Genomic DNA, 27,020 nt, shown 5'->3' with positions numbered 1-27,020 from the left:
ACAAAAAAGGGAGGGAATTCAAAATTACGCCAATTCTCTTGAAAACTATAAAAATCATTTGAATTTGAATGATGCTTCAAAAGTGATAAGGAGATCTGCACAAAACAAAAAAACTACCTACATAAGTCATATTCTAAGTACTTACATACGTAAGTCTAGGAACCATCACGTTTTGAGGACCATTTTCGACATGAGTGAGAAAAATGTGAATTTTCAAGTTTTTCTACTTGTAGGTTTCAAAGCAGACCCTAAAAATATCAAAAATTTTAAGCTAGGATAATCATAATCTACAAATCCTCATTTCCTTTCCTAGACATATCGTGGATTTTTGAACAATTTGGTACCTTCAAAAATTCATGTTTTTTTCTTACTGGTACCTATCAAAATTGAACATTGAAAAATGTTATCAGAAATTATCTTTTTCACTGTAGGATCAACTGTCATTTGATTTTTTTTCTTCAGTTCGTGCAATTTTTGGGATATTTTAGAAAATGCAAAACCCTGTGCAGTCTTCAGTTTTTCGATAAGGCAACTGAATATTTTAAAGGCGGTTTTGGATGTTCCGATTTCAATATCAATGACTGAAGTAATCGAGAGGTTCGTTTAAAAGTACCTATCTAACAAGACACTTCAATTAATGTAAATGGCAAATTTCTAGTCTTCTACCCCAATTTGGGTAGGCTAAAGCGATGAAACCATATCAAAAAAATGTTAAGAAGGCGAGAAGCCCCATTTTGTTGTAGCTGGAAGGTGATGAAAAGTCGAAATCCTGAAAAAGTACATCTAGGACACTTTCCGGATTCACATATAAAATGTTGACCTCCAAGGCCAATTTTGAAGGGTGGAGGCTGAAAAACGGAGTTTCAAGCGATTCCTTGAAAATTACTGGAGCCTCCAGGAGATTTTTGAAACTTTAATTTCCTAAAAATTTCATCAAACGGAGATGGAAAATCAAAATTCATTCTGCAAACTAATTTCAATACGCTACGAAGTCGTCTGCTGGGGGATTTCAAGTCGTTTTGGAGCCTCCAGCGACTTTTTGAGAGGTCATGTGGTGTTTTTTGGAAAATTGAAATTTCCAAAAAGTAGCTGGAAGCTTCAAAATCGTTTAAAACCATTTGAAACCACCGTGTAGTCGTCTTCATATTGAATTGAAATTAGTTTTTGCCAACTTCATTTGGTAAAATGTTGCGGGAATTTCAAGTTTCAAAAAGTCGCTGGAGGCTCCAAAATGATTTGAACCCCATTTGAAGTCGTTTTCAGAGGATGTTAAAATTGGAGTGTAGAGTAAATTTCAGCTTTCCATCGCCATTTGATGAAATTTTTAGGAAATTTAAAGTTTCAAAAATCTCCTGGAGCTCCAGTAATTTTCAAGAAATTGCTGGATGCTCCAAAACAACTTGAAATCCCCCTGCAGTTGACTTCGTAGCGTATTGAAATTAGTTTGCAAAGTAAATTTCGGCTATCCAACTCCATTTTATGAAATTTTGTGGGAATTACGAGTTTCAAAAATCTGCTGGAGGCTCCAGAACTGCTCAAAACGGTTTGAAACAGTTTCCAATCGATTTGGCATGTCGAAAATAGGGTGTATCCCAAATTTCAGTTTTTTTGGTCAATTTGGTAAAATTTTGATTTTTTCCTTCATTTCTGGCCTAAATTTGATTTTCAAAAATTCACCAAAAATCGAAAACCGCACTTTAGCACTTGAAATGTTGACAGGTGATAAATTTTTGTTTGATCTTTCGATCTACCTTTGAACAGTTTAAAAAATTTAGTGCAAGTCCTATGTTGGAACGCGAAATCTGTGATTTCGGCTGACCTGTCAATCAAAATAGCCGCCATTTTGTAAGTAGGGCCACTTTTTTTTGAGTACAAGGGCTAGAAATGTTCCTTAGGACTCCCCCTTTAAGAAAAAAGTTGCCCCGGAAGATCCACAGGGGGGGTGCAATTTATCCTTAAGTGGGCTCCCCGACTACAGCCTTCGATCTCAATTTGACCAAATTTTGAGTTTTACCGACTTTGCCGTGAAACGGAAAGTCAAGGTATTGTATTTGTCATGATGGTTGAAGATTTGGGTGGGGGTGGGTTTTCTTGACGAATTGAAGTGTGCTGATCACGATAAGACATATGGCGCAAAACGAGATAAGTTTACATATATATATATTTATATATAGCCGCATACAGGTAAACTCATAACGTTTTGTATAAAATACAAACTCACGTCCCACCTATAACTTCGTTGCTGTGCATGCGCTCGACGCGTCACCCCATAGGCCTGATAGTACTCGATGTTAGGCCGCGTTATATTCGTTAACTTGATTTTTGGGTGACCTGTGGAGAGGTATCTCATTGCCGAAACATCAATTTTTCAGAAAAGCTTTTTTTGAAAGTCCCATACGTCTCTGTTTTTCGCAAATAGCTTTTTAACAAAGCATCCCACAGAAAAATAACCAGCTCTGAGCAGAAAGAAAATTTTATTCTCTACAATTTCCTTCATTGCATTTTTTTCCTAGGATGCATACTTTTCCCATAAAATCACTGTTTAGACGGAAAAACACGAAAATTCGGACCTGTATAATCAACTCTAAATTAAAATTGAGCAGTCAAAAATTTATTTTAGACGATTTTTGACCACGCCATGTGAAAGAGGACATCTTCAACCACCAAAATCACCAAAAAGAACGTAAAAAACGTAAAAAATGATTCTTGGCAATAAACACCTTTTCCTCATGTCCTTGTACGTAATACTTAGGCTATGCACTCATTTGAAAATTGAGTCAAAAGAGAAAGTGTATAAACGGCAATCTCACGTCCCTGCTCAAACTTTGCCAGTAGACTCCCCACACCTTGTAGATTCATATGGCACCTCATCGAAAAGTCACGTCCTAAAAAGGTTACGAGTTTGTCAAAACGTTATGAGTTTGCTGGTTAATCTATAAAAAAGTTACGAGTTTACCCCCTAGAATATTTATATATTTATATATCAATTTATGTATAAATTTGTGCCGGGCTGAACTCAAAAGCTCCGAACTTTAAGTCAAAACTGATGATGGCAAAATATTGCTTTGATACTGAACTAGAGAAATTTTTAATTTGGTCAAAATCGATTCAGCCGTTTACGAGATATGAACGTTTAAGTGTGTTTCAACGTTATGGATAAGCAGAAATTTGTGTAAACCCTTATATCTCGCAAACGGCTCACCCCCAACAAACAGATGGGGTGGTTAGGGTGTGTAGGTTGCAGATAGGCGCGCCGGAGGTCGGGTGTTCGAATCCCGCGCGAGTCAAGAGAAGAAAATTTTTTGTTGATTTTTTTGATAATTTTTTTGTTAATTTTATGCGTCCAAAATTTTTTTGCCATAAAAAATCAAAATTTTTCAAAAATTTTTAGTGTAATTTTTGTTTTAACAAAAAACATTAAGTTTTTGGTAAATAGCCAGCAATTTTTGATAATTTTTTTTGGTGAATTAATAGTAATTTTTAGTAAATAAAATGATTAGTTATTTTTGGTGAATTACCTACTCGTAATTAAAGTTGGTCGAAAATTTTGGTAAATTGCTTGGGTAATTTTTGTTTTGGTAAATTAATGGCGTAATTTTTTGTAAATTGGTATTCCAATTGGTAAATTTTTGTAAATTGCTGGGGTAATTTTCAGTTTTTCAATAAAGTTGGATGAAAATGTTGGTAAATTACTGGGGTAATTTTTGGTAAATTGGTAAATTTTAGTAAATTGCTGTGGTAATTTTTGGTATTGTTAAATTAGTGGGGTAATTTATTTTGTTGAATTGGTGTCAACCTTTGGAAGTAAATTACTGGGCTGGGGTAATAAAAAATTGGTAAATTAGTGGGGTAATGTCTGGTAAATTACTGCGGTAAATGTTGGTAAATTGTTGGGGTTATTTTTGGTAAATTGGTAAATTTTGGTAAATTGGTAAAAACCTTTGGCAGTAAATTACTGGGGTAATTGAAAAGGTGGGCAAAAAATTGGTAAATTAGTGAGAAAATGTCTGATAAATTACTGAAGTAAATGTTGGTAAATTGCTGGGGTAATTTTTGGTAAATAAAATTGGTAAATTAGTGGGTAATGTCTGGTAAATTACTGAGGTAAATGTTGGTAAATTGCTGGAGTTATTTTTGGTAAATTGGTAAATTTTTGTAAATTGGTAAATGTTGGTAAATTGGTAAATTGGTAAATTTTGGTAAATTGGTAAATTTTGGTATATTGGTAAATTTTGGCAGATTTTGGTAAATTGGTAAATTTTAGTAAATTGGTAAATTTTGGTAAATTGGTAAATTTTGGTAAATTGGTGAACTTTGGTAAATTGGTAAATTTTGGTAAATAGGTAAATTTTGGTAAATTGGTAAATTTTGGTAAATTGGTCAATTTTGAGGTAATGTCTGGTAAATTACTGAGGTAAATGTTATAAATTGCTGGGGTTATTTTTGGTAAATTGGTATATTTTTGTATCAAAGTCGGTTAATCTTGCGAACTGCGCAAGATGTTTTTTAATATGTACATAGGTACATGGAAAATGAGCCAAATTTAAATTATAAAAAATTCACCAAAAAAAGAAAAAAATTGGCCTTGGTGGTGTATTTTTTGATCTTCAGGTTGAAATGAAAAAAAAAAAAAAAAAAAAAACGAGCGAAATCGAAAGACACGAGTTTACAACGAATGACTCTACATCACTGACATCCCAGAGATAATCGTATCAACACACAACACATCAAACAAAAACAAACCACAGATAAATATCAACTTCTATAATTTCAATTAAATGTATAACTGGTATAATTCTTCACATCAAAATACAACATACTTAATAAGTAAGTATCTTCAAATAAAATAAAATTCGCTCGACAAAAAGAAGAAAAAGAAAAAAAAGAAAAATAAATGAGGAAAAGAGTTTTCTATGAAATATTACAACGTATATCGAACAATTATACAATTAAAAAATCTTTTGATGATTTCAATCAAACAGGAACAATCATGGCACAGGATTCAGAACGGGGAAATAAGGGAGTCAACATACACACATGCACACGCACATACTTAACCGCCACAAAAAAATTAGTTGCGATTTTGTACCCGCAAAATAAAAATTGCAAAAAAAAAAAAAAGAAGAATACTTCAAAAAACGAAAGAAAGAAAAAACAAAATTAAAACCTTTGATAAAACAATTTTCAAAACGTTTAACCTCTCGTGAAGAAAAAAAAACAGGTAACTATACGTTCGCAAGATGATAACACAGAAACGATTTAACATCGTTGGGCAAAAAAGAAAATAAAAATATAAAGATATTTTTCTCGAAACAAAAGAGCAAAAGAAAAAAAATTAGAGAAAAAAATAAACAAAAATACTCGTAAAATTTCGTACAAAATCGCAAATATATAAAACTCTAATACTAATTAAAACACGTTTATACATAACGATAATTCAGACTTATTAAACCATTGATACAATGCACACAATAAAAATTATATAAACTCAACATACTCCCACTGGAAGTTCGAAAAAAATAAAAGAGGAAAAAAAAGGAAAACGCTCACAAAAATATGAGATTTTTTTTTTTTGTAAATAGCAAAATATACCTCACATACGTACTAAATATCACACGATGACGCAGATTCGTGGAATTACATCGGAAGGGTTCTTATGATTTTTAAAAATTCAATTAGGCCATAAAAAATTAGGTAAACGATGGAAAAAAGACCCTCGCCGTATATGCATTCCATAAATCTGCGTTTGAAAATAATCACAGTCACGACAGATATATTAAATAATAACAAATTTACCTTAATCCATACAACACATTTGTACTTAAAAAATACATTAATAGAAAAAAAACCGTATCTGGCGGGATTTGCTGTTTGCAACGATAAAAGGCTATCTTTTTTCTCGGATTTCCCAACGGATACCGTATTAAGAAAACTTAGGCAAAATGGAATGAGACTTTTATTACGTAGGTACTCGAACCAGACGGTATAGGTAGGTATAGAAAAAATAGGTCGAGAGAGCACACAAAAGCGTTTTTTTTTTCTAGCCAAATGTTACAGTAACGTAAATCAATTAGGCCTTATTCGTTGCTTCGAAAAATATTAAAATTTATATTTTTTGTAAGCGCTGAAAAAAATGGTAAAGAATAAAATTTTTTGTTAGCGTTTTTAAAGCTAAAAAATTTCATGAAAAACCTGAGAGTTTAACATATTATTATTATAAATCAGTGCTTACGTGCGACTTAATTAATTTTAAAATAACACTCTTAACACAGCCAATCACATTCTCAAAAACAAAATTGATTTAGGAGCACAGTTATACATACTATGTACGCATCACACATACAACAAGGAAACATCATTATACCATTATTAAGAATACAGTTGGTTTAAAATTGAAAATTACTAAACTGAACCAGTACTTATTTTCGCCATATAAAAAAATTCGCTACGCAGCGTCAGTTGTACTGAAAAATACGTATAACATATTGCTCTATTATAAATGTCTGAAAATAATACGTGGAAGTAAATTATGTATCATAATAATGCTAGCGTATAATAGAGGAAGCTAAAATGAATCTTAAGTACGTATTTGGTTTAGTCGAAACATCCGTAAATTCGATGTGGAAATTTCAACATTTGAAATTAGAAATTTTCTTCGATTGTTTAGATGCGTTGTATTGTGCCAGTTTTATGGTTTCATTGTATACGTGCGATGAAAGAGTCGCAATGCTCATTGAAAAAAAAATAATCAATGGACGAATCGATGTCCTACAGCCTATGACAAAGATTTCGGATGGTCTTTGATCGAATCGAAAAGTATTCAAATGTTACGAGAAGAACGACATTTACCCAAGTCGATAATCGATCGATCGTTTTTTCTATGCAAAATTCAGTCATTTAAATTACGAATAGCCTACTTGAGAAACATGTGGAATGTGGATGTTTGATCATCAGAATCATGGTTTTCAAAAGACTCGATAAGTTTTGATGATTTCGATTGAACTAGACCTCAAAAACTCATACGAATATTCAAATGGACATGACTGTTTTGCTTTTAGATGAACAAAATTACGATTTTTTCAATTATTTATGTAAAATCAAAAAACTCGAACTGTTTTGAATGCTTAATCACTTTTCATCTATCAATTTGAATGTTGAACAATTTTTACAAAAAAATATCAAAATTTCATCGAGATGGAGATGATAAGTTAAAATTTGACTCATTTCTCATTTTCGACTTTTCGATTTGATGTGTAGTAATTCCGACAATTATTCTGATGCTCCCAAAGGATTATTATATCGATCAAATGAAATTTCAGTGGTTATTTCAAGGAAAATATTTTCTAGCATAAAATACAAAAAAGTTCCAAAAGTTGAAAAATTGTGAATCAACTACTCCATCTTGCTGTAAAAAAAATAGTCCTCAGAATTCGAGGTACAATAATGAATAAACACAGAATAAATGGAATTATCAGGTACTCCGATGGCATTGAAAATGTTTTTAAAAATACAATCTCTTTTCTGCGAAAAAATGGGACAAAAAAACCATTTCACGCCTTAAAAGTAATTCTTCAACGTCACTGTACCTCTAAAAAAAGCAAAAAATATCCATTTTGTCGAATCGATTTCATTAATCCATTGATTCTGTTTATACGCTCGAATATTCATCTGGCAAAATAATCATAAAATGAAGTGTTAAAGATGTTTGAAGTAGTAACGGTGTGAAGGTGGAGAGTACAGAGGGACGCAACTGCACCGAGCTAGGGGAAAATTTTGGAGCCGCTAAAAATAGCGCGAGATAGAAAAAAATACGAGCTTCCAAAAACGCGAATTCAAGGTGAAAATGTGGTTGGCAGAGGTGAATTCAAGAGTGGTATGGGGATACACAACCTCCCCTCCATGCTAAATTGTTGTTTTTCGTTTCTCAAAACTACCCATGCTGTGCTTGGAAAATATTTGTTCCAATTTTTAAAAATCTCAATATTTGTTCCAATTTTTAAAAATCTCAAGAGCAGAAAAACATACTTTTCGTATCAAAATTTTACTTTAGAATTACAAATTTTGGAATTTTGAAAAATACTTTTCATTAAAATTGAAATTGTTTCACTTTTTAGAGTTATAAAATTTTAAAATTGAACTGAAAAATTCCAGCAATATGTAGTAACCAGATTGTTTAAAAAATGCAAAATTTTCAACTTCGACTTTTCTCGGCAAAATTACTTGACAAATCTTTCCTCTCCCCTCCCCTCACTGTACATAACAAGGCCCCGATCCATTGATGACTGATGTTTCTGAGAACCCCCTTTCACTAAACACAAAAAAAAAACAGAACCAAAACAGTACCTTGACTAGGTTCTCGTCGCCACTGGTTTGAATGGTATTAAAATTGTTGAATTTTTAAAAAATTTGATTAGTTCCTACAGATTTACAATGCTTGCATCCGAATGCGAAAAGGATCCCCCTGCAGAAAAAATGACCGGGAAAACCTTGTAATCAACTTGGAAAGCCACATGGAGGATCAAAGCACGCATATTTTCAAATCAAAGTTTATAATACTATTAAGAAGAGTAACAAATTTTGAAATAAATTTGATAGGGGTGGAAGGCATCAGAATGTATGTTTTAAACCGCTCGTACTGGAACATAATTTTGATATTATTTTCATGAAAAAAACAAAAAGTATTTTAAGGGATCGGGAGAGGGAAGAATTCGCAGAACTTTGAGTTTCCACTCAACCAGTTTTTTCCTGCTAACAGAATTAGTTTCTTCAATAATTTTCAAAATAAGCAACACGTACACACTCATCAGTTTTTTCTGAGTAACTCGGCTATACAGATGAATACTCAGAAACTGATGAATTTTTCGAACCAATTATTCATTCCCATTTTTTAATCGCCATAAAGATAAAAGACGAAAGAAGGGGGGGGGGATCATCAAGAAATCACAAACATCAATATCTAAGTTTCATGCTTCAACCACCCACTTTCCCTTACACGTTCAACTCGAAATCAGCAGCATAACTGCAATATTAATAACAGCCATTTTACAATTCGTCGAAGCACATCAGTCATAAACACATTCAAAAAAAAAAAAGTAAAGTAGTTTCAAACACGAAAATAATATTAATCTCGTCTCGTGTTTTAAAATGGCTGAATCCTCATTTCAACAAACCTGGTACAACTTTGTGTTGGTTTTGATAACAAAATGCAACGTTTGAATAAAACACGATATCGAAAGGTAGGTAAATAACATTCAAGATAGGAAAACGTACGCCAAATGTAACTACTGACTATCAAGTCGTCTTATAACGCATCTAAACAATCGGCACAAAATTTCATCCCACCATCCAAACACTCTCACGAAAAACGAAATAACACAAACTGAAATTAAAGTACAACATACGTACATAATATTTTCAAAATCCAGGGAAAACAGAGAAAATACAGTACAATGTTTTTTCCAGTAAGTAAACTTATGTGAAAAATTTTTCAGCTTGATTTTTATATAATTAAGATAACAGAGTACACAAAGATGGATCATAATATCATGTACACGATTATTCATCACAAACACATTTTTTTTTTTCATCGTGTACAACACATATGTACACAACATACATTGATAATTTACAACAACATCATAATCATCGTCACATTATCATCATCAACATAATCACAACACATATACACAAGCACACACAACGCATTTAAACGTATACATTCATTTAAATTGTGAATTTTTTTTCCAATACTTTCACATATACATACGCAGTCATACAGTCATACGTAACACATATACCATACACCATACATTCTTAATATTTTCATCTCCAAAAAATAAAAAATACAGCATTAACAAATAATAATAACTACACTTAGAAAAGAAGAGATAATATCGAAATAAAAACATGGCGGTATTGAAAAAAAAATAATGAAGAAACAACCATTTTCGCAACATCAATAAAATAGTATTCTATAAAATAACGCAAACACACTCGCGTACACGAATGGGAGAGAGGGGACTAGCATTCATCATTCATCCTGCGCAAACCGTAATCATATATTTTCTTTTTGTTTCCAAACGTAAAAATAATTTTCAAAACATTTTTCTCAAAATTAAAAACACAGGAAGAGTTAAAAGGGGTTAATATCTCTGTTCCATCAACGAACCATGTTGGTCAAGATCTCTAAATCTAAAAAAGAAGAAAAAAAAGGTAAATGAATATAAATATTCGGTATTTCAAATTTAAAATTATTAACGAAAAAAATTATAGGAAATGAAAAAAAAAACAACAAAAATAACGCTGATAAACGCGCACAATTATTCTTCGATAATATTACACGCGTCGACAAATATTCGTCATATTTACACCATACAAGTCATTCAGATTACATTCTCATTCCTCAAATTTCACGTCGTCAGCACACTCGAGGTATTTTCATCACACTAACAACATTTTATCTTCAAAGTATAAATGCATTTACATAGCTTTTAACGAGAAAAAAGTAAGCTAGGATTTATTTCAACTTCATCATTATCGCAGTCTGTGAACAAGTAACTCATTTCCATTTCAACATAATCAACACCACACATACGAATCATCATCATTCTCATCTTCAAATTCAATTCGCATTCAGCATAAAAAAAATATACATACGACATCATTCTATTATCAGGGGAAAACAAAACAGCATACTACAAGGCAATACATATTTTTTTTCTCGCAGAGTAGACTTCTTCGTAATAATGGTAACTTGGGTAAATAAGTATAGGAGAGGGGGATAACGACAAAACCAAATAAAAGAAAAAAAACAATAAGCATTTCGCTATAAAAAGCGTCAATTAAAACTTTCACAACAAATAAAAAACTTTTTTGCTTTATCAGCGGAAAAATTCAAGAAAAAAAAGAAACGAAAAAAATCATCAAACAGCATCATCACAACACAGATTACTTACTTTTACTGCGCTTTCATCACCCTAAATTACATAAAAGAATTAATAAAACCAATCGTTCCTTAAATTTTAGCGAAAGAAGAAAAAAAAATCGAAGAAGGCTTACACCTTGAACCACAATAAAAAGGAAAGCAAGAGTTTATACTCACCAACTAGATTTAGTTAATTTACGAAGTTCTTTCGTTGCCCATTGACCGATATTCTTTGTTTTGCCGATTTTTGAGCGACGAGCTTGTGCAAGAAGATTGTTAATAACATCGAGTTCCAAACTAGGCAATATTTTTTGACCAAATGTTGTACATAAATCTCTGCAAAACAATAATAAAAAAATGTTATCAAGATGGTAAATTGTTTCGAAGTACAGCTGAGCTGTGAACACATACCCAATCAATCCGGCAGCTGAACCAATGGTGCTCTCGTTATTATCATCATCGTCGGCGATTGTTCGGATAAATCTAAGCATGAACGGTATATGGGCTTCGACGACAGTTACACTTGGGTTTACCGTCGTAGCGTTATCACCTTTCAAGCCTTGAATGATACCAGTATACGCATCTAAGATGCTTTCTCTTAGTTCATTCAAATATTCCACCATGTCGAAATCATTCTGTAAAACGAAAGACAAAAAGAAACGCACAAACGTTTTAAACAGAAAGATAAAAACAATAATGCGTTTACAGTAGCAGGCTGTTTTTTTCAATGTAAACCTAATGATATTTCGTCACCCACAGTTTCCTACATCTCTACCAATCAACGAAATGCTCAACTTACTCTATCAACTTGTATTTGCGATGCTTGAACCAACATATTGAGTACCACATCCAAGTATTTTTCGTACGCGGGTCCAATTGCCAACGCAATATCTCCGAACACCGACAAAATATGCGGTTTAACCGACCGATGAACCGAATCATTCTACGCATAAAAAATTCCAAAATATAAGATTACAACAACTCTACCGATTGAACACGCACTCCAAGGGGAAAAAAATACTATACTTACGCTAAGATTACTCAACAACAAGGTCATGATTTCGTCGCAATACGGCGCAATACCAATTTTCAACGCTCTGCAAAGATCTCCAACAACACCAACCGCAGATAAGCAAACCTATAATCAAAAATTTGATTCAACACCGAATTCTTCCGAGGTTTTTTTTATTCCTTCTCAAATTTGAACATTTACCTGATGTTCGGAGTGGTTTTTCAAACCGATGAACAAAAAAGGTTTAAACAATTCCATATATTTCAGGAATCCTTCGCCCAAGATCTCAATCAACGTAGAAACCGCCAGTAAAGCATCTTCTTGAACGCCACCGGATTTACCGGAATTCGAATTGAACATTTCTAACAAAGCTGCCATGATACTATCGGATATTTGGGGGGCATCTTCAGGCGTGACTTTTCTCAATACGCTCTGTAACAACTCAATTAATCTAATTGCTCTCTCAAATAGAACATTCAAGTAGGACAGATATATTTACTTGTAAAGTGGCGCACAATAATCCTTGTAAATCGTTGAATTGTGCTCGATCTGAAGTATTTTGCAAATGTCCTTCTAGAGCCAGGACTTGCTGAAGTCTTTCCAATATAACAATGGTCATTTTCTGCACAGTAGCATAACAATCTTGCGGAGAGTTCTTGATCATTTCCATCAAAGCTTCGTACGCTGCGGACCTAAGATTAGCCTGGAACAAAACTACCGTTAATCTACTACTCGTTGAAAAGATAATAATCTAGTTGCTTTTCTTACTTGAGCACCATCGCCTCTGTTCGTAGTTTCGAGTAATTTTTCCACCAACGAATCGAAGTACTTGGATAAACAATACGTTGCGGGCTGATCAGTTTGTTCGCGAGCGCTGGCTGCTTCGTAACTAGCTTCTGCCAGTCCAATAAAAGCCCAGCAGACGTTGGTAGCTACTCGTGGCTCAGCTGTCAAGCCGGCAACAAGGGCGTTGAGTAGAGCAGACAGATATGTCTCATTAATAGCAGAGTCCGGAGTGATCTCACAAATACGTCCGATGGTCCAAGCGGCGGTATCGCGAACAATCACGCTTGAATCGTACATTAGTTCGATAATCGTAGGCATTGCGGTTTCGACTAAACTCTTCAAAGTGTTAGTTTTCAAACCGCCAAGTATAGATCCTGAAATCGAGAAACGATAAACGATTAAATACGATCGGAGAGAAATCGCCATTTAATCCACGAAAAGGGTACTTACCAAAAGCCATCAGAGAAGCGTCACGATACCTCCAATCTGGATTTTTGATATTATCTTTCACGAATGGTAATACGTAGGGCACGATGTCCTCTTCGCAACACTGAGCCAACAACATTAAACATACTCCAGCTGCTTTACTCGGATTCCATTCATCTTCGTCGTCCATTTCCTCCTATAATAATAAATAAAACACGTGATTTTAAACAATATTATTTCAGAAAAACTTCGTGTTTTTACAATAAAATTAAGGAACACAAATTACTGAACTTCCGGACTACATCGCAAACAAACCATATTATTCCCTAATTGTAATAAATTTGATGTTTCTCACCTGTTGAGTAAGTTTCTGTAAAAGAATTGGGACCAAGTATTGCAGAGCGCCTTTAGCGTAAAATCGAGACGTTCTCTGAGGTGGTTCGCCTAATTCGGCAGCCTCAGAACCTTCAATAGCCAAATCAACTTCTTCGTCGCTGACATTGGACCAAAATTCAATACCTTGCAAAGAAATTTCATCGACATCCGACCTCATAGCTTCTAATGTAATCTAAACACAGTATTTGAATGATTATTACTAAGAACTAGTAACAGACAGAAAATTAGTGCGATAAGCTTACAGGAAACAACGCTTGCGCCATGTACGGTTCCATGTACTGATAATATAACGACATTACTTTCACTAAACATTGTAAAGCGGCGACTCGAATTTGCGTATCAGTGCATTGAGTTGTTTCGCAGACTATACCCATTAAATAATTGCGCTCGTTCTGGAAAATAGAATAGATGATAGAATCAAGGTTATACCTATTCATAAGGAATAAGATTCCGACGTAACTTACTTCTTTTTCGAAATTAGCTTTAGTGAATTCTAAGGAGTTAAGTAATGCAGTTGTGGCCGCAAGCCTGACGTGACGATTCGTTACTTCTTTACGCATTCCGTGAACGATAGCGGTCAGAATAGTATTTGAATGCGGAGCTAAACAATCGTGATCCTAAAACGAAAACATTTTCATTGAGTTTCAGCAATTATGTCAACGTTTATAACATCGATAATATACTCACTATATCCTGACAAATATAGCCAATAGCTTCTAAGCTAGCTTCTTTAACAGCTTCGCTAGATGATTCGTTAATTACATTGCTGCATAACACACTAATTACATCTTGCCATTGATTTAAGGGTAATTCAATGACCGCTATGAATGCAATACACTGAGCAGCTGAGCTAGGCCTATTCGTTTCGGTTCCCACACTTTTTAAAACCTAAAAAAACAAATTGACATTTGAAACGTTTCTCAGAACAAAACATTACATACTGCAACTTGGACTTACATTTTGTTTAATGTAACGCCTGATATCTTCGGGAAAAGAAAGCCATCGCTGTTGACATTGTTCTTTGACAATTGAATCTTTCGAGGTAAGTGCGTTTTTAATTTGTAAACCGGCAGCCATTCGAGCCACCTGGCTATTAGAAGTGTTAACCAAGACATCTGAAAGCGCTTTGATAAAGTCGAGCTAGAAAAAAGAATTAAGAGATTACGAGTTGAATTTCACAGTTAATATTTCCCATCAAAAGTGCAACTTACTGTATTTGTTTGTAAAGCCTGTTCTAAAAACTGTTGAGCTTGCTGTAATTCTGTTTTATCTGAAACGAAGACGAATGAAATTAGACTAGTAAAACTAAATTCCTAATTCAAACTAAATATGAAATAGTGATATGCATGATGCAAAATGTAACGCAATTATGTAAGTCTCATCAAGAGAAACTACATGACATTTATTAATAAAAGCCTACCTAAAGAAGTGGTCTTCTCTAGAAAGTGAGCCAAAGAACCAGAATTCATTTTGAATGATTAACTGTTCACGAACGTGATGATATTAATCTGCAGCGATGAATGCACACTAAAACTGATTTGAAGTTGCCGGTACGATGTAAAAACAAACGAAAAGTACAAACCGAATTCTCGTTACGAACTTACAAAAATACAATTCACATCTACGGTTGTTACACTTCTCATGCAGATTTAAGTTCTCCGCGATTATCACCAACACTTTTTTCACTGCGTATGAATAAGAACTTTTGAATTATTTCAAAGAATTATCACGTTTACGTTACAAAATAACGGAATTATAAATTCTCCATTAGAAAGGGACTACTTTCTTAATTCATGTGTTCATTGGAAAAGATGGAATTCGGCGGAAACTTTTCGATCCTTTATTTCGAAGTCACAGAAAAAAATAATTAGGCGTAACCCGCGTAACCTGGCGTAACATTTTCAAAAGTAGGTAACAGAGGAGAAACCTATTCAAAATTCGTTGCTAATTGGCGTCTAGTCCGAAAATCAGAACAGAACTTTCAAAATTATTATTATTTCAAATTCAAATCATAGTTTGGTTTTGAAATTTTTATTTTTTAGAAATTCAAATATTCAAAATATACGAGAAATATTAATTGCGCCAGTTGCAGATAAATCTTGGGTTGCTAAGTAGTGTAGTGTAGTAGAGAAGAAAAATAACTTGAGCGGAGCTGTTGTTGAGCACCTACTTGATGTGCGAGTTGATCGTCAATAAATAATCATAATAATCTTTACTCAAATAATAATTTTATTAAAATATCAATAGATAGATAATTCCATCATGTTATTTATGTATGTAGTACCATACTTATTGATTAGTTTACCGACGAGTTGAAGTTATACATACGAAATGTTAAGTTACATTAAAACTTTACAACATTCAGGCATATTAAAAAGTACATTCTCCTAGGCATCGAATCGAAATCGAATTATGATTATGAATGCAAATAGAAAATTCAGGTATTACTTGGAAAGTTGGAATTCAGTCGAACCTTAGCTCGCATTTGATTGAAAATTTTCTTTCAACCGCTTCTCTAAATCGCTGCAGAAACAAAACCGAAAAACATTTTTAAAAAAATAAAAATAAATTTTATTAAATACTCTTCTTTTCATCAGCCAGTCTTATGTCTCTTATGTCAATCACAAAAAATATTTCTCAGTTAATAACCTACAAATGAATGTCAATTTAAAAAACACTCTTAAAATGATGAATGAAAATTGGCTCACTTGATGCAACTACGAAAATATTGTTCCATTTCATTGAATTTTATTTGAGCACTCAGAGTACTATTCAAAGTTTCTTTCAGTTTTTTCTTTTCTTCGATTTCTGAATCAAGTTTACGATTTAAATCGAGTAACTTTTCTTCACTCTAAACAAATTTTGTTTCAAATCATACCTGTTCTATACATCAATACATTACTGATATTATTTTTGAAAAGTAGTATTAATAATATTAATAACCTCTTTCAATTTTTTTCGTAAAATTTCAACTTCGCCATCGCTTAAATTTGTACTTGTATGGCTCATTTCTGCAATATTTTTCTTTGATTTTAATTCTCCTGCAAAAAAAATGTATTCGAGTACCTACGTAAGTGCAATAAATGAAATATTCGGAAAAAATGAACTCTATGCCATAAGTCCAAGAAACTACTCAATTATAAAAATAAATAAAATGAAATATATTTACCCGCTTTTTTGAAAATCGATCTTTTTAGATCGTCGTTTTCCTCATAAACTTTATTCAACGCTTCATGATGGTGTTTCAACAACACGATCATCTGTTCTCCCGAATGTTTTGATAATGTTACTTGTTTTTTTAAAAAATTGAATTCTTTTTCTAATTTTTGACTTTCGCTAAAAAGGAAACAATGAAACAATAAAGTACATACATACAACTGAAACTATAACACCTGACGTTTCCTAACACATAAACAGTTAATTTTTGTCATGATGATGTACCTACTACATGCCTACTACCTACCTGTACACTTTTTCAACAGTCGTCTCAAATGTCTTCCTACTAGAATTTATCAAGTTGGCGAAATCATTCTGATTCTGCAATCGTTTATGGTTGTCTTCAATTTGTAATGTTAGTTTCACATTTTTCTCCTATAGGAACGACAATTTTTTTAAATTGAAAATAAATACACCTATACTTACGATTGATATGAAATTTTGGTTAATTCAAGTCAAAAAGGTAGGCTTGTTGATAAATAGGGGTATATAAAATTACCTCAAGGTCTTTTAGTTCTTCAATTAACGAATTTTTTTCTTTCTGTAGAATTTCGAGTTGTAACGATTGCATAACTAATGAACATTTTTCATGCAATCGTTCTTTTTCCCAATTCTGCATTGCGTCTTGAAATATGTTCAGTTGAGCTTTCGTATTTTCTGATTCCTTTTTTTCTTTTTCTAATATTTTTTCCAATTCCATCTTGGAAAAAGTCAAAGCCTGGATTTTTATATGCGCATCTTGCAATTGGTTCTATTCAACACAAACAATTTAAATAGGTAAATCAATTTTACACGGAATCGAAAATACATATTTTGGGTTATGCGAGGTACCTAATTTACGAATAAATTACTTAAAGTACTCTTACTTCCAATAATTGTATTTTATTAACTAAACAGTGACCTTGCTGTTCCAAATCCGATAGCCCATAGTTGTTTTCTAAAATAGAAAACGAACTCACTTCGATTAAATTTCTATCCAGATTCATTGTCTCCAACCTGAAATTTTAAAGAGAAAAATTTCAATTTCAGCAATATGTAGTGTTGGAAAAAAAAATGAAAAATGTTGCCTGCGGTCGTGAATTGTAAATATACCTAGATTATACGGATGTTATTCTCAATTTTCAATTTCTAGTGATGAAAAGAATTTAACGATTATTTTTACAAAAATTGTTTTTGCTAATTTCATCGTACCTATTCGACAAATTTAGCTCTTAATGGGCGACTATTAATTTTCGTTGCAAGAGTTGTTTCTGAACCGTAAGTATAAAAATTAAATAGATATTATAGATATTAGGCCTAATGAAGTTGAATGTAGGGAATGTCAAGGCAGTGAAAAATTTTCGAACACCAGTAGAATATGCCTATAGGATATAGGTATTACTTTACTACTGTACATTACAAAGAAATATAGCCGAAGTCGTAAATGAATTTATTAGGAATACATGTAAATATATAAATAATTCATCTCTTCATATTACATATATATCTAGGCATTTCATTTTTCTGTATGATAGGTACAATTTATGATCTATCAACAATCATATACTTAATGTAATAAGTTATCAGTAAGAAGACTACAGAAGTTCATATAAGTAAATATTCATGAAATTTTTATTATGAACGAGAAATACAGAAATAGGCAATTCAATGAGACTTAGAAGTATAAAACAGATTAGTCTCAATGCGCATACAAAAATGTTAAAACAAACGAGATCTAGGTAAATAAGTTCATCTACTATTTTCTGAATCAATGATGAAAATAAATGCCTACTTGCACAACACTCTTCGAATCTAGAATAATAGGTATCATATAGTCCATAATGTTTTTAAGCATATATAATACTTAAATACCCTATGCAACACCTTTTTTTCTTCTCATACTTTTGATGTAGCAATTTCTTGGCAATTTCTATTTACGTGATAACACTTGAGAAAAATATTTTGTATAACGTCTTCATTAAGTAAATCGAAGTTATGGCTAATTACGGTACTTGAACGTTTAGGTCCTCGTTTTTGTAATTTGGAAAACGCTTTTTCGTACTGTTTCAACACCGATTCCATTCGATCTAATCTATTCAAACAAAGTTCTGGTATTTGACTAATGTCTTTGGTAACTTCAACTGATGAAGGTTTATGAGTATATGATCCTCTGGCATCTCTAGGCTTTGCGAAAGTAACTTTGGGATCACAATGATTCTCTGCGTCGGCAAAACGAAAAGTAGTGCAGCTTTTTTCATGAAATTTCTGCTTATTCATCAAAGTTTGATAGCCTCGGGATAAAATCATGGGTTGTAACTTACTGTAACCATTTCGTTTCACGATCCAATCTTCAAATTTTGTGATTAATCGATCCCACTCGCCAGGCCACCACAAACTCATTTTATGAAAAACCCCAATTCACTTTTAACACGATCATTCGAAACGCACAAGTTTTGAAATGACGAACAACCCCCAGCCCAATATTCGAACATTTGAGCTGAGTCGCTTCATAAAAAGATTATTGAAAGTTTTATGGTTTCTGTACGATAATTCAAGGTTGCGCGGAATGTGTTTATTTGTAACGTAATTATTTACAAATACCTACATAAATGTTCAGCTGTAAACTGTCGATTGATTTTTTTACTGTGTGTACCTAGTTAAAAATTTATACCGAAGAAGACCATTCACGACGTTGTTTCGTTGATCACGAAACATGAAAACACAGGAAGGCAAATGACATTTTTTGGAATCATTTGTATTGATGGGGTGCTCGTCTTTTAATATGCTGACATTGCTGACTGCTAAATTTTCAATTTTTTTCGTCGATATTACCTTTCTTATCAATTGAAATCATTTAAAATTTCTTCAAAAACAAGTAAGTAGGTCTAGCCTAGGTAATCTTAAAAAAAATATTTTCCATTACTTACGTGACATGAAATCCAATTCTATTCAGTGTAATAAAGCAAAGTCCACTGGGCACTGGTCCTAATTTTCAAAGTTCAAATTCAAATTTTGTAGCTCAAGATTGCGATTCAACTACAACTTTCCACTATTCTCTACTTCACTTCCAGAGTCGGGACTAGTCGGGACAATGATTCGATTGATTAGGTTTCAAAATTTGGAAGGTTGTGTAGCCTATGTAGGTAAGGTACGTCTACGTATGTATACTTGCTAGTTGCTTTTCTTCTTCAAGGGATTCATTTTGCAAAACTGAAAAATTTTTATTGAAATTTAATAAATATTTTCTAATTTCCATTTAATGCCATTTTTAATCGGTTATTTTGCGATTTTAGTCAATTCATTAGTCAACCCGTCAACCGGTATTTTCACTCTTCAGCTCGTTTTCCAGCACGTGGATTTTTAAATGGACGAACCAGCAACACTGATTACGCGCCAGGAGTGATAACAAAATGAAAACAACTTTTTCATCTTCAAAACTTTGGAGTTCCGAGATACAAACTTTTGACAATTTTTTGAACGGGTCAGTTGTCCGTTTTTCAAATTAAGCTCGAATTTATGTGAATCAGATTGTGATTATAAATTTACTATTTACTGTGACTACTTTCCTTTACTAGAAGTTTCTTACACCTTAAAATGAACTCATCTCGCGTTAACTGAAGCAATAAAATAAAATATTGTGATCATGACACGTCAGACTAAAAATACGTATATTTTAGCTGAAGTTGATTTTCCTTTATATTCCATACAACTATTGACGTGTAGGCATGTATTTGTAGCTGGCGGAGGCGGCGGTTCCAAAACCGGGATCTCAAATGGATTCGTAAGTTGTTAAAACAGTTAATTAAAATTAAAGTTTTAACGGCAACGGAAAATGTAACACTTTGGAACGATTTTCAGGAATGTTTTGAGTTACTTCACAACAATGATTCCATCTCGGCGCAGAAAGTATTGAGACATGACACTGGTGATATCGCTGTTATGAATTGTGCAGTCATCACTAAAAATAAAAATTCGTATATTGCTGCTGGAGAAAATAATCGGTGCCAATTGTATAAAGTTAAATGTTGTATTTGTTCTGAGGAGAAAAATCGCACGAATCATCATGGTGAATATTCAATATATTATTTCTTTCATAATTACCTAGTTTTAAATATTTATACAATTCTAGAAAAAGACGATAATACATCGAGTGCACCGAGGAATAGAAAAAATACGCCCGCTGTGAATAATCATTCCACTAATGGCTTAGTTTACAATAAATCAATGACGTTCCAGTTTTTACCGTATAAAAGTATCGAAACAGAATTCCAATGGATAAAAACTGAATTTCAGTAAGGGACGCAGTTAACTCAATTTTTACTCCTTTTTGCTTTGTAATGTAATCGATCCTTTTTTGCAGTAATGAACCTCCAGTCCAGAAGGCAGTGAGAGTAAGTTTGAAACATGATATAATCGTTACGGGAGGAACTGATGGTCATATTAGAGTGTGGAAATTTCCATCTTTCGAGTTGAAAATTGATATTGACGCTCATACCAACGAGATTGATGATTTAGACATCGACTCTAATAGTTCGAAGGTAAAGATCAATCTTATTATAGATTCACTGTCCTTGGCGTATTATTGATCACTCTCACTGATTGTGTGAATAGATAGTATCAGTTTCGAAAGACAAAACTGCTGTGATCTGGGACAGTTCTACTGGTAGTAAAATTCATGAATTGAAATGGACTCCACCTGATGGGATGAAGTACCTATTTAAACGGAGTCGGTGAGAAATGCAATTAATTATTGCAGATCAGGAAATTATTTCAATTCATATAACACGTTATGATAATATTTTAGCTTCTCCATTTTGGAAAATGATCCAAAAGTTAGCTGCCTTTTTATGCTTACCAATGCAATTGGGGGTAGAAAAATGGGTAAGAATCCTGCTCAAATACAATTGTGGAATCCGGGAAGAGGATTGCTCGTGAAATATGCGGAGTTCAAAGAAGATTTATCAGCCTTGACTGTGAGAAACGACGGTAGATTTGTGGCCGTTGGGACGCGGCTAGGAAGTGTTTACATCTTGACAGCATTCAATTTGAAGGTTGATTTTAATTTTTCGAAAATCGACACTTATTGAGCAAATGAACTATGATCGACGAATTGTCTACAGATTGCCATGACCATACCTAATGCTCATAGTATCTTCATCACTGGATTAGAATTCGTTCCTGTACCAAGATCTGACGATGATGATTCTTTCACTACGACTGCTGAAGCTTCAGTCATCAGCATATCGGTGGATAGGAAAATTTGTATGCACAATTTGAAGCAACGAGGTTTGTATTGTTTAAGATCATTTGCTTTCTACCATCCTTGACGAAAATAATAAATCGTATCAACTTTCAATTTTCAGATACCATACCTCTATGGATAGCAGTATTATTATTATGCTTGGTTCTTCTCGCTACTTTTACGTGTTGCAGTTATGTAGGATTATAATAAATTATTATCGTGTAATCAGTTTTTCTTTTATCAAAATTTTAACAAAAATAAGTTTTGAAAGATTTTTCAAAAACATCATTCAATAAGACATTATTTTTAATGATAACTGGTTCATTAATTCTAAGTATAGCTAATAGTAGAAAAAAAAGACGAACAAAATTATTTCAATACTTCAAAAAACGAATAATGACTGGTCCAATTGATACAAAAATAAGTTAAAAAATACTTCATTTAATAATCTTTCGTCATACGAATGTAATTTTTACCCGACGGAACTTTGACACTGGAATACCGGGCAAAATTTTTCTGAGCTTCGTCTTCGGATAAGGTTGGAAGAATCATACATTCGCTTCCATTCTACAATCAATTACAGAATAATCAGGTTTTTTTCTTTTTTAAAAAAAAGCATTTGATTAAAATCTTGAATGATGCATTCATACATACCTTCCAATCGACAGGTGTTGCAACTTTTTTAACAGCAGTTAATTGCAAGGAGTCGATTATTCTCAAAATCTCGCTGCCGAAATAGATACAGTAATTAGTTTAAAAATTATAAGATTGAGAAAAAGGTGCCATAAATAGATAGTTCGATGAGTGTACATACTCGAAATTACGGCCAGTAGTTGCTGGATATAAAATAGAAAGAGCCAGCTTCTTATCCGGATTTATTACAAATACAGCTCGACAAGTTAAAGGTAATCCTTTGGAGTCTTTTTCAGCGGGGTCCAACATTCCTAACTTCACAGCTAAATCTCTTTTTTCGTCGGCAATAATCGGATACGGAAATCCATCGCCAATTATACCTCCAAAACTTTTGATATCCTATGAATTTCAAAAAATGCTAAACAAACGAAAACTACGTTTTATAAATTGAGGATAACTAGAAAATATTTACGTTAATCCATCCTTGATGTGACTCAACCGAGTCACACGAAAGGGCAACGACCTTCACATTGCGTTTAGCAAATTCGGGGATCAAATTAGCAACTCGAGCCAGTTCTGTTGTACATACAGGTGTATAATCAGATGGATGCGAAAATAGAATTCCCCACCTGCGAACAATTGTAATTTAATGACAGATGATGTAATGTAAATTAACATGACGAAATATTATAGTGAGAAAGAAAAGAACTGAATTTTACCCATCTCCGAGCCAATCGTGAAATTTTATCGGGCCAACTGTTGTGTCTGCCTCAAAATCGGGAAAAACTTCTCCAAGCAAAGGCATTTTCTACTGCAATGGATACTTGAGAGCTGAAATTAACGCAACAAAATGAAACTTGATACAAGAATGACAAGAATGAACAAAATAAGTAGAAGACAGTCAACAGATTTGAGTCTTTTCTGGCGATAATGCTAAAAAAAAACCATTTATTGCCGGCTAATAAGAAATCATCTTTGAGTTTGAAACTTCCAAGTTCTAAGTATGGATCGATCGGATTGTTCATAAGACTGTGGGAAGCTGTTTCGTAATACACACATTGACAAGAAAATAATGACAGAAATGCAATCTTCGTACTTACCACTGAAAACCAGCAGACAATTTTGAATGAAAATTTCGAAGTTATGAATGACACCAAACTTTCTTTATCAATTTTTATCACTCATCACAACTTTGGTTTAGAACATTTTTGAATTTTTCTAGGTACCTTTTTAAATTTTGTAAAATGATAACACTGAAAAATTATTGAAATATTTCAAATTTTTCAATTTTTGTTTTTTGTTTTCAACTTATTTTCACAATTTACCTTGTTTTCACAGAACGGAATTGACATTCGAAAACTTTTGAAATCTTCTCCATTATTATTTTTGTGAACGGCTATTTTGATTTTTATTTAAATGAAATGATAAATGAATGCCTTCGCGGCTTTGGATAAAAAAGTAAAAAAATGTTTTGTCCGACCTATAGGTAGGACTGATCATCCATCGGTGTTTTCAAGTGCGAATCATCGGTGAAAATCTTCTTTTATTTACGTGCCGGTTTTCGCGGCATGGGTACTTCGGCAGGGATTGGACAGTGTTTATTTTGATTTTTGAATTTCTTCAACATGTGCTCGTAGTTGAATAAGCTGGACTTTATTCAACTTTATTTAATCATTATTATTGAAGCTTATATTTCATAAAGCTACACTATGTTGGACGAAGGTAATCATTTCATACAATGTTCTTTTTGATTAATTTAAAAGTAATTTATCAGATCTTTTGTGTGAGGTGTTTTTGTGGTGGCATACCAGAATGTGTTTTTTTCATCCCCTAAATTTGTATCTGTTTTTTAATTTTTGGTTTTTGTTTTGATTAGGAGTGGTCGATCAATCGCCTAAAAAATCCAAAAAGAAGAAGTCAGTGGGTGCAATTCAGTCGGCATCAGATTTTCGAATTGAACCTTCTAATGATGTTCCCAAGTTGGAAACTTCTGACTGGCCTTTATTGCTCAAGGTAAGTAGTTCTTATTCGAGTTTTTCGTATATTATTTGATCAATATTTGATTCTGTATTCTAACTCTTCACAGAATTTTGATAAACTACACATACGTAGTAATCATTATACACCTCTACCGTTTGGTGCTTCTCCCCTGAAAAGAAATATCCATGATTACGTTCGATCAGGATGTATATATTTAGATAAACCCGCCAATCCAAGCTCCCATGAAGTTGTTGCTTGGATTAAGAGAATTCTGAAAGTTGATAAAACTGGTCACTCCGGAACCCTAGATCCTAAAACAACAGGTATGTAATTGATTTTCTTTTCAGTAATTGGTGGAATGTACGTCTAGTGTAATGTTGCGTGATGTTTACAGGTTGTTTAGTAGTCTGTATCGATAGAGCCACAAGACTGGTGAAATCACAACAGAGTGCTGGAAAAGAGTACATCGCTATTTTTCAGTTACACGAGAAAGTGGAAAGCGTAAAGAAAGTATGTTTGTTTTCCTGTAGTGTGTGGTGTGTTTTGATAATTTTCTTTTTCATGGTTTAATATTTCAACAGATAACTCAAGGATTAGAGAGATTAAGAGGCGCTCTGTTTCAACGCCCTCCTTTAATATCTGCTGTGAAAAGGCAATTGAGAGTTCGTACCATATATGATACGAAATTATTGGATTACGACGAAGAGAAGAATATCGGTAATTATTGAATTAAGCGATTTGATGTGTTTTTGTTGTGCAATTTATAATCGTTTTTCTGCTTCTTAAAGGTGTTTTTTGGGTGAAATGCGAAGCTGGAACGTATGTTAGGACAATGTGTGTTCATCTTGGTTTACTGCTGGGAGTTGGAGGACAGATGATTGAATTACGTAGAAATCGTTCTGGTAATGCCCTCTATTTTATGACTTTTTTTCATTTGAAGAGTTTGTTAAATTGATTGTGTTTTCGCAGGACATCATTCGGAAGAAGATGGATTAGTTACCTTGCATGATATTTTAGACGCCCAATGGCTTTATGAGAATTTCAAAGATGAAAGCTATCTAAGAAGAGTTATTAGACCTTTAGAAAGTTTATTAACTCAACATAAACGGATAATCATGAAAGACAGCGCTGTACGTTCGATTTCAGTGTCATTATGAATGAGTTTGTCAGTTTCCTGTATCTAACTAATTTCTTTTATTTTAGGTGAATGCTATTTGTTATGGCGCCAAAATCATGTTACCTGGCGTACTTCGTTTTGATGATGGCATTGAAATTGATCAAGAGATTGTAATTGTCACAACTAAAGGAGAAGCTATCGCTTTAGGTTAATAATAATCAAATAATGTTCGCTTCCGGTCATCGTAGATTTTATTATAACTATCTAATATCTTGATAGGTATCGCTTTAATGACCACTGCCACAATGGCGGGCTGTGACCACGGTTCTGTCGCGAAAATCAAGCGTGTTTTAATGGATCGTGATACGTATCCTAGAAAGTGGGGCTTGGGTGCTAAGGTACAGATATTGTTTCATCTACCTAACACTTCGAAGCCAACATTCTTCAATTCTTCAATGTTCGTAACAAACGTGTAATGTTGTGATATTTTATTTTACAGGCCACTATGAAAAAGAAATTGATAGCTCAAGGCCTGCTGGACCAATACGGTAAACCTAATGAGAAAACTCCTCCGGATTGGTGGAAAACAGGGTAATTTTTCAATTCTGTTCTGTGCTTTTAATACTTCATATTTTTGATGAATTAAATGACTTTTTCAATTACAGCGAAGAAATTAAGCAGGAGGTGATACTTCCTTCGGATATTAAAATCGAAGGGGAACGTAAGGTATATATCGTATTTTGCGCTCTTTGTGATCTCAACTTTGTAATTCGTTCATCTCAAAATTTTGTTCGTGATGTTTTCTTATTCAGAGGAAAGCTGCTAGCCCAGTGTCCGATATTTCTCCAGATACATCGTTGAAAGTTGAGAAAAAAAAGAAGAAGAAAAAGAAAGATTTAGTTCCCGAAGAGGAAACAGAAGCGCAAGTCGACGTCTCTTTGAAAACGGAAGAAAATGTGGAAGATGAACAAGTAATTTTGAAAATTTGATGTGAAATGTTGGAAAATTCGATTTTGATTTTTTGAAACTAAACTTTGATATTTCAGGTCAAAAAAGAAAAGAAAAAAAAGAAAAAGAAGAATAAAGATAGAGAAGACGATGATTGAGAACTCTTCATTTTTTTAAGAATTTTTGATATTTTCATTTTGAATATCTTTGTGTTAATATATTTGTTTCTTTTTTACATTGTTTGAATATTTTCACGAAGTTTTCCAAAAAGTAGTATTGAGAGACAATCGATGTGGTCACATTATTTAGTCTACAGAAGTAAATCAAAAGTAATTTTATGATCGAATAAATCGCTTTACTT

The 27,020-nt window shown here is 33.1% G+C and overlaps 5 protein-coding genes across 11 annotated transcripts; 2 read left to right on the top strand and 3 right to left on the bottom strand.

Moving 5' to 3' along the window:
* Positions 1-4,749: 4,749 nt before the first annotated feature.
* On the bottom strand, positions 4,750-15,379 carry Fs(2)Ket (Importin subunit beta Fs(2)Ket). 7 transcript variants are annotated; one of them, XM_065346019.1, is made up of 17 exons: positions 14,965-15,379; positions 14,756-14,814; positions 14,502-14,684; positions 14,232-14,432; positions 14,009-14,161; positions 13,787-13,936; positions 13,504-13,716; positions 13,173-13,344; positions 12,705-13,096; positions 12,436-12,639; positions 12,138-12,368; positions 11,955-12,062; positions 11,724-11,867; positions 11,336-11,559; positions 11,102-11,260; positions 10,956-10,976; positions 4,750-6,503 (listed from the first exon to the last, which is right to left on the bottom strand). In XM_065346019.1, the coding sequence occupies exons 1-16, from the start codon at positions 15,011-15,013 to the stop codon at positions 10,958-10,960; spliced, it is 2,661 nt and encodes an 886-aa protein (XP_065202091.1). In that variant the 5' UTR covers positions 15,014-15,379; the 3' UTR covers positions 4,750-6,503; positions 10,956-10,957. The 7 variants fall into 7 exon arrangements, with proteins under 7 accessions (XP_065202091.1, XP_065202089.1, XP_065202093.1 ...); XM_065346017.1 differs by having other exon boundaries at positions 4,750-6,464; XM_065346018.1 differs by lacking the exon at positions 4,750-6,503 and adding an exon at positions 9,386-10,191.
* A 376-nt stretch (positions 15,380-15,755) lies between these two features.
* LOC135832650 (uncharacterized) lies at positions 15,756-19,804 on the bottom strand. The gene is made up of 8 exons (XM_065346037.1): positions 19,667-19,804; positions 17,627-17,756; positions 17,260-17,511; positions 17,008-17,135; positions 16,714-16,880; positions 16,488-16,585; positions 16,253-16,395; positions 15,756-16,067 (listed from the first exon to the last, which is right to left on the bottom strand). Exons 2-8 carry the CDS (start codon positions 17,744-17,746, stop codon positions 16,019-16,021), a joined length of 957 nt encoding a protein of 318 aa, XP_065202109.1. The 5' UTR covers positions 17,747-17,756; positions 19,667-19,804; the 3' UTR covers positions 15,756-16,018.
* Positions 19,805-20,382: 578 nt separating this feature from the next.
* Positions 20,383-22,206, top strand: LOC135832644 (prolactin regulatory element-binding protein). Its single transcript, XM_065346028.1, has 8 exons — positions 20,383-20,520; positions 20,598-20,805; positions 20,869-21,031; positions 21,100-21,277; positions 21,351-21,469; positions 21,544-21,790; positions 21,860-22,025; positions 22,103-22,206. Exons 1-8 carry the CDS (start codon positions 20,383-20,385, stop codon positions 22,186-22,188), a joined length of 1,305 nt encoding a protein of 434 aa, XP_065202100.1. The 3' UTR covers positions 22,189-22,206.
* Positions 22,181-23,875, bottom strand: LOC135832654 (peroxiredoxin-6-like). The gene is made up of 6 exons (XM_065346040.1): positions 23,715-23,875; positions 23,334-23,445; positions 23,087-23,243; positions 22,796-23,013; positions 22,636-22,708; positions 22,181-22,548 (listed from the first exon to the last, which is right to left on the bottom strand). Exons 2-6 carry the CDS (start codon positions 23,417-23,419, stop codon positions 22,423-22,425), a joined length of 660 nt encoding a protein of 219 aa, XP_065202112.1. The 5' UTR covers positions 23,420-23,445; positions 23,715-23,875; the 3' UTR covers positions 22,181-22,422.
* A 301-nt stretch (positions 23,876-24,176) lies between these two features.
* On the top strand, positions 24,177-26,894 carry Nop60B (dyskerin pseudouridine synthase 1 Nop60B). Its single transcript, XM_065346026.1, has 13 exons — positions 24,177-24,336; positions 24,491-24,627; positions 24,701-24,917; positions 24,989-25,104; positions 25,176-25,311; positions 25,383-25,496; positions 25,564-25,724; positions 25,798-25,918; positions 25,991-26,109; positions 26,211-26,302; positions 26,377-26,437; positions 26,524-26,682; positions 26,758-26,894. Exons 1-13 carry the CDS (start codon positions 24,324-24,326, stop codon positions 26,815-26,817), a joined length of 1,506 nt encoding a protein of 501 aa, XP_065202098.1. The 5' UTR covers positions 24,177-24,323; the 3' UTR covers positions 26,818-26,894.
* Positions 26,895-27,020: the final 126 nt, after the last annotated feature.

This window comes from Planococcus citri, chromosome 1 (assembly GCF_950023065.1).
Source record: "Planococcus citri chromosome 1, ihPlaCitr1.1, whole genome shotgun sequence".
NCBI lineage: Eukaryota > Metazoa > Arthropoda > Insecta > Hemiptera > Pseudococcidae > Planococcus > Planococcus citri.
The sequence above is the reverse complement of the archived record's forward strand: the minus strand, read 5'-3'. Positions and strand labels throughout refer to the sequence as shown.

Bases quoted from the DNA above. Each gene is read 5' to 3' on its own strand.
- LOC135832650 (XM_065346037.1), bottom strand. From the start codon at position 17,746: ATGAATCTGGATAGAAATTTAATCGAAGTGAGTTCGTTTTCTATTTTA. The intron at 17,136-17,259 runs GTAATTTTATAT...TCGTTCCTATAG, and splicing joins AAGAACTAAAAGACCTTGAG to GAGAAAAATGTGAAACTAAC. The intron at 16,881-17,007 runs GTAGGTAGTAGG...TTTCCTTTTTAG, and splicing joins ACTGTTGAAAAAGTGTACAG to CGAAAGTCAAAAATTAGAAA.
- LOC135832644 (XM_065346028.1), top strand. From the start codon at position 20,383: ATGACACGTCAGACTAAAAATACGTATATTTTAGCTGAAGTTGATTTT. The intron at 21,278-21,350 runs GTAAAGATCAAT...TTGTGTGAATAG, and splicing joins TCGACTCTAATAGTTCGAAG to ATAGTATCAGTTTCGAAAGA. The intron at 21,791-21,859 runs GTTGATTTTAAT...AATTGTCTACAG, and splicing joins TGACAGCATTCAATTTGAAG to ATTGCCATGACCATACCTAA.
- LOC135832654 (XM_065346040.1), bottom strand. From the start codon at position 23,419: ATGCCTTTGCTTGGAGAAGTTTTTCCCGATTTTGAGGCAGACACAACA. The intron at 23,244-23,333 runs GTAAAATTCAGT...AATTGTTCGCAG, and splicing joins CACGATTGGCTCGGAGATGG to GTGGGGAATTCTATTTTCGC. The intron at 23,014-23,086 runs GTAAATATTTTC...TGAAATTCATAG, and splicing joins CACATCAAGGATGGATTAAC to GATATCAAAAGTTTTGGAGG.
- Nop60B (XM_065346026.1), top strand. The intron at 26,438-26,523 runs GTATATATCGTA...TTTCTTATTCAG, and splicing joins AAATCGAAGGGGAACGTAAG to AGGAAAGCTGCTAGCCCAGT. The intron at 26,683-26,757 runs GTAATTTTGAAA...TTGATATTTCAG, and splicing joins AAAATGTGGAAGATGAACAA to GTCAAAAAAGAAAAGAAAAA.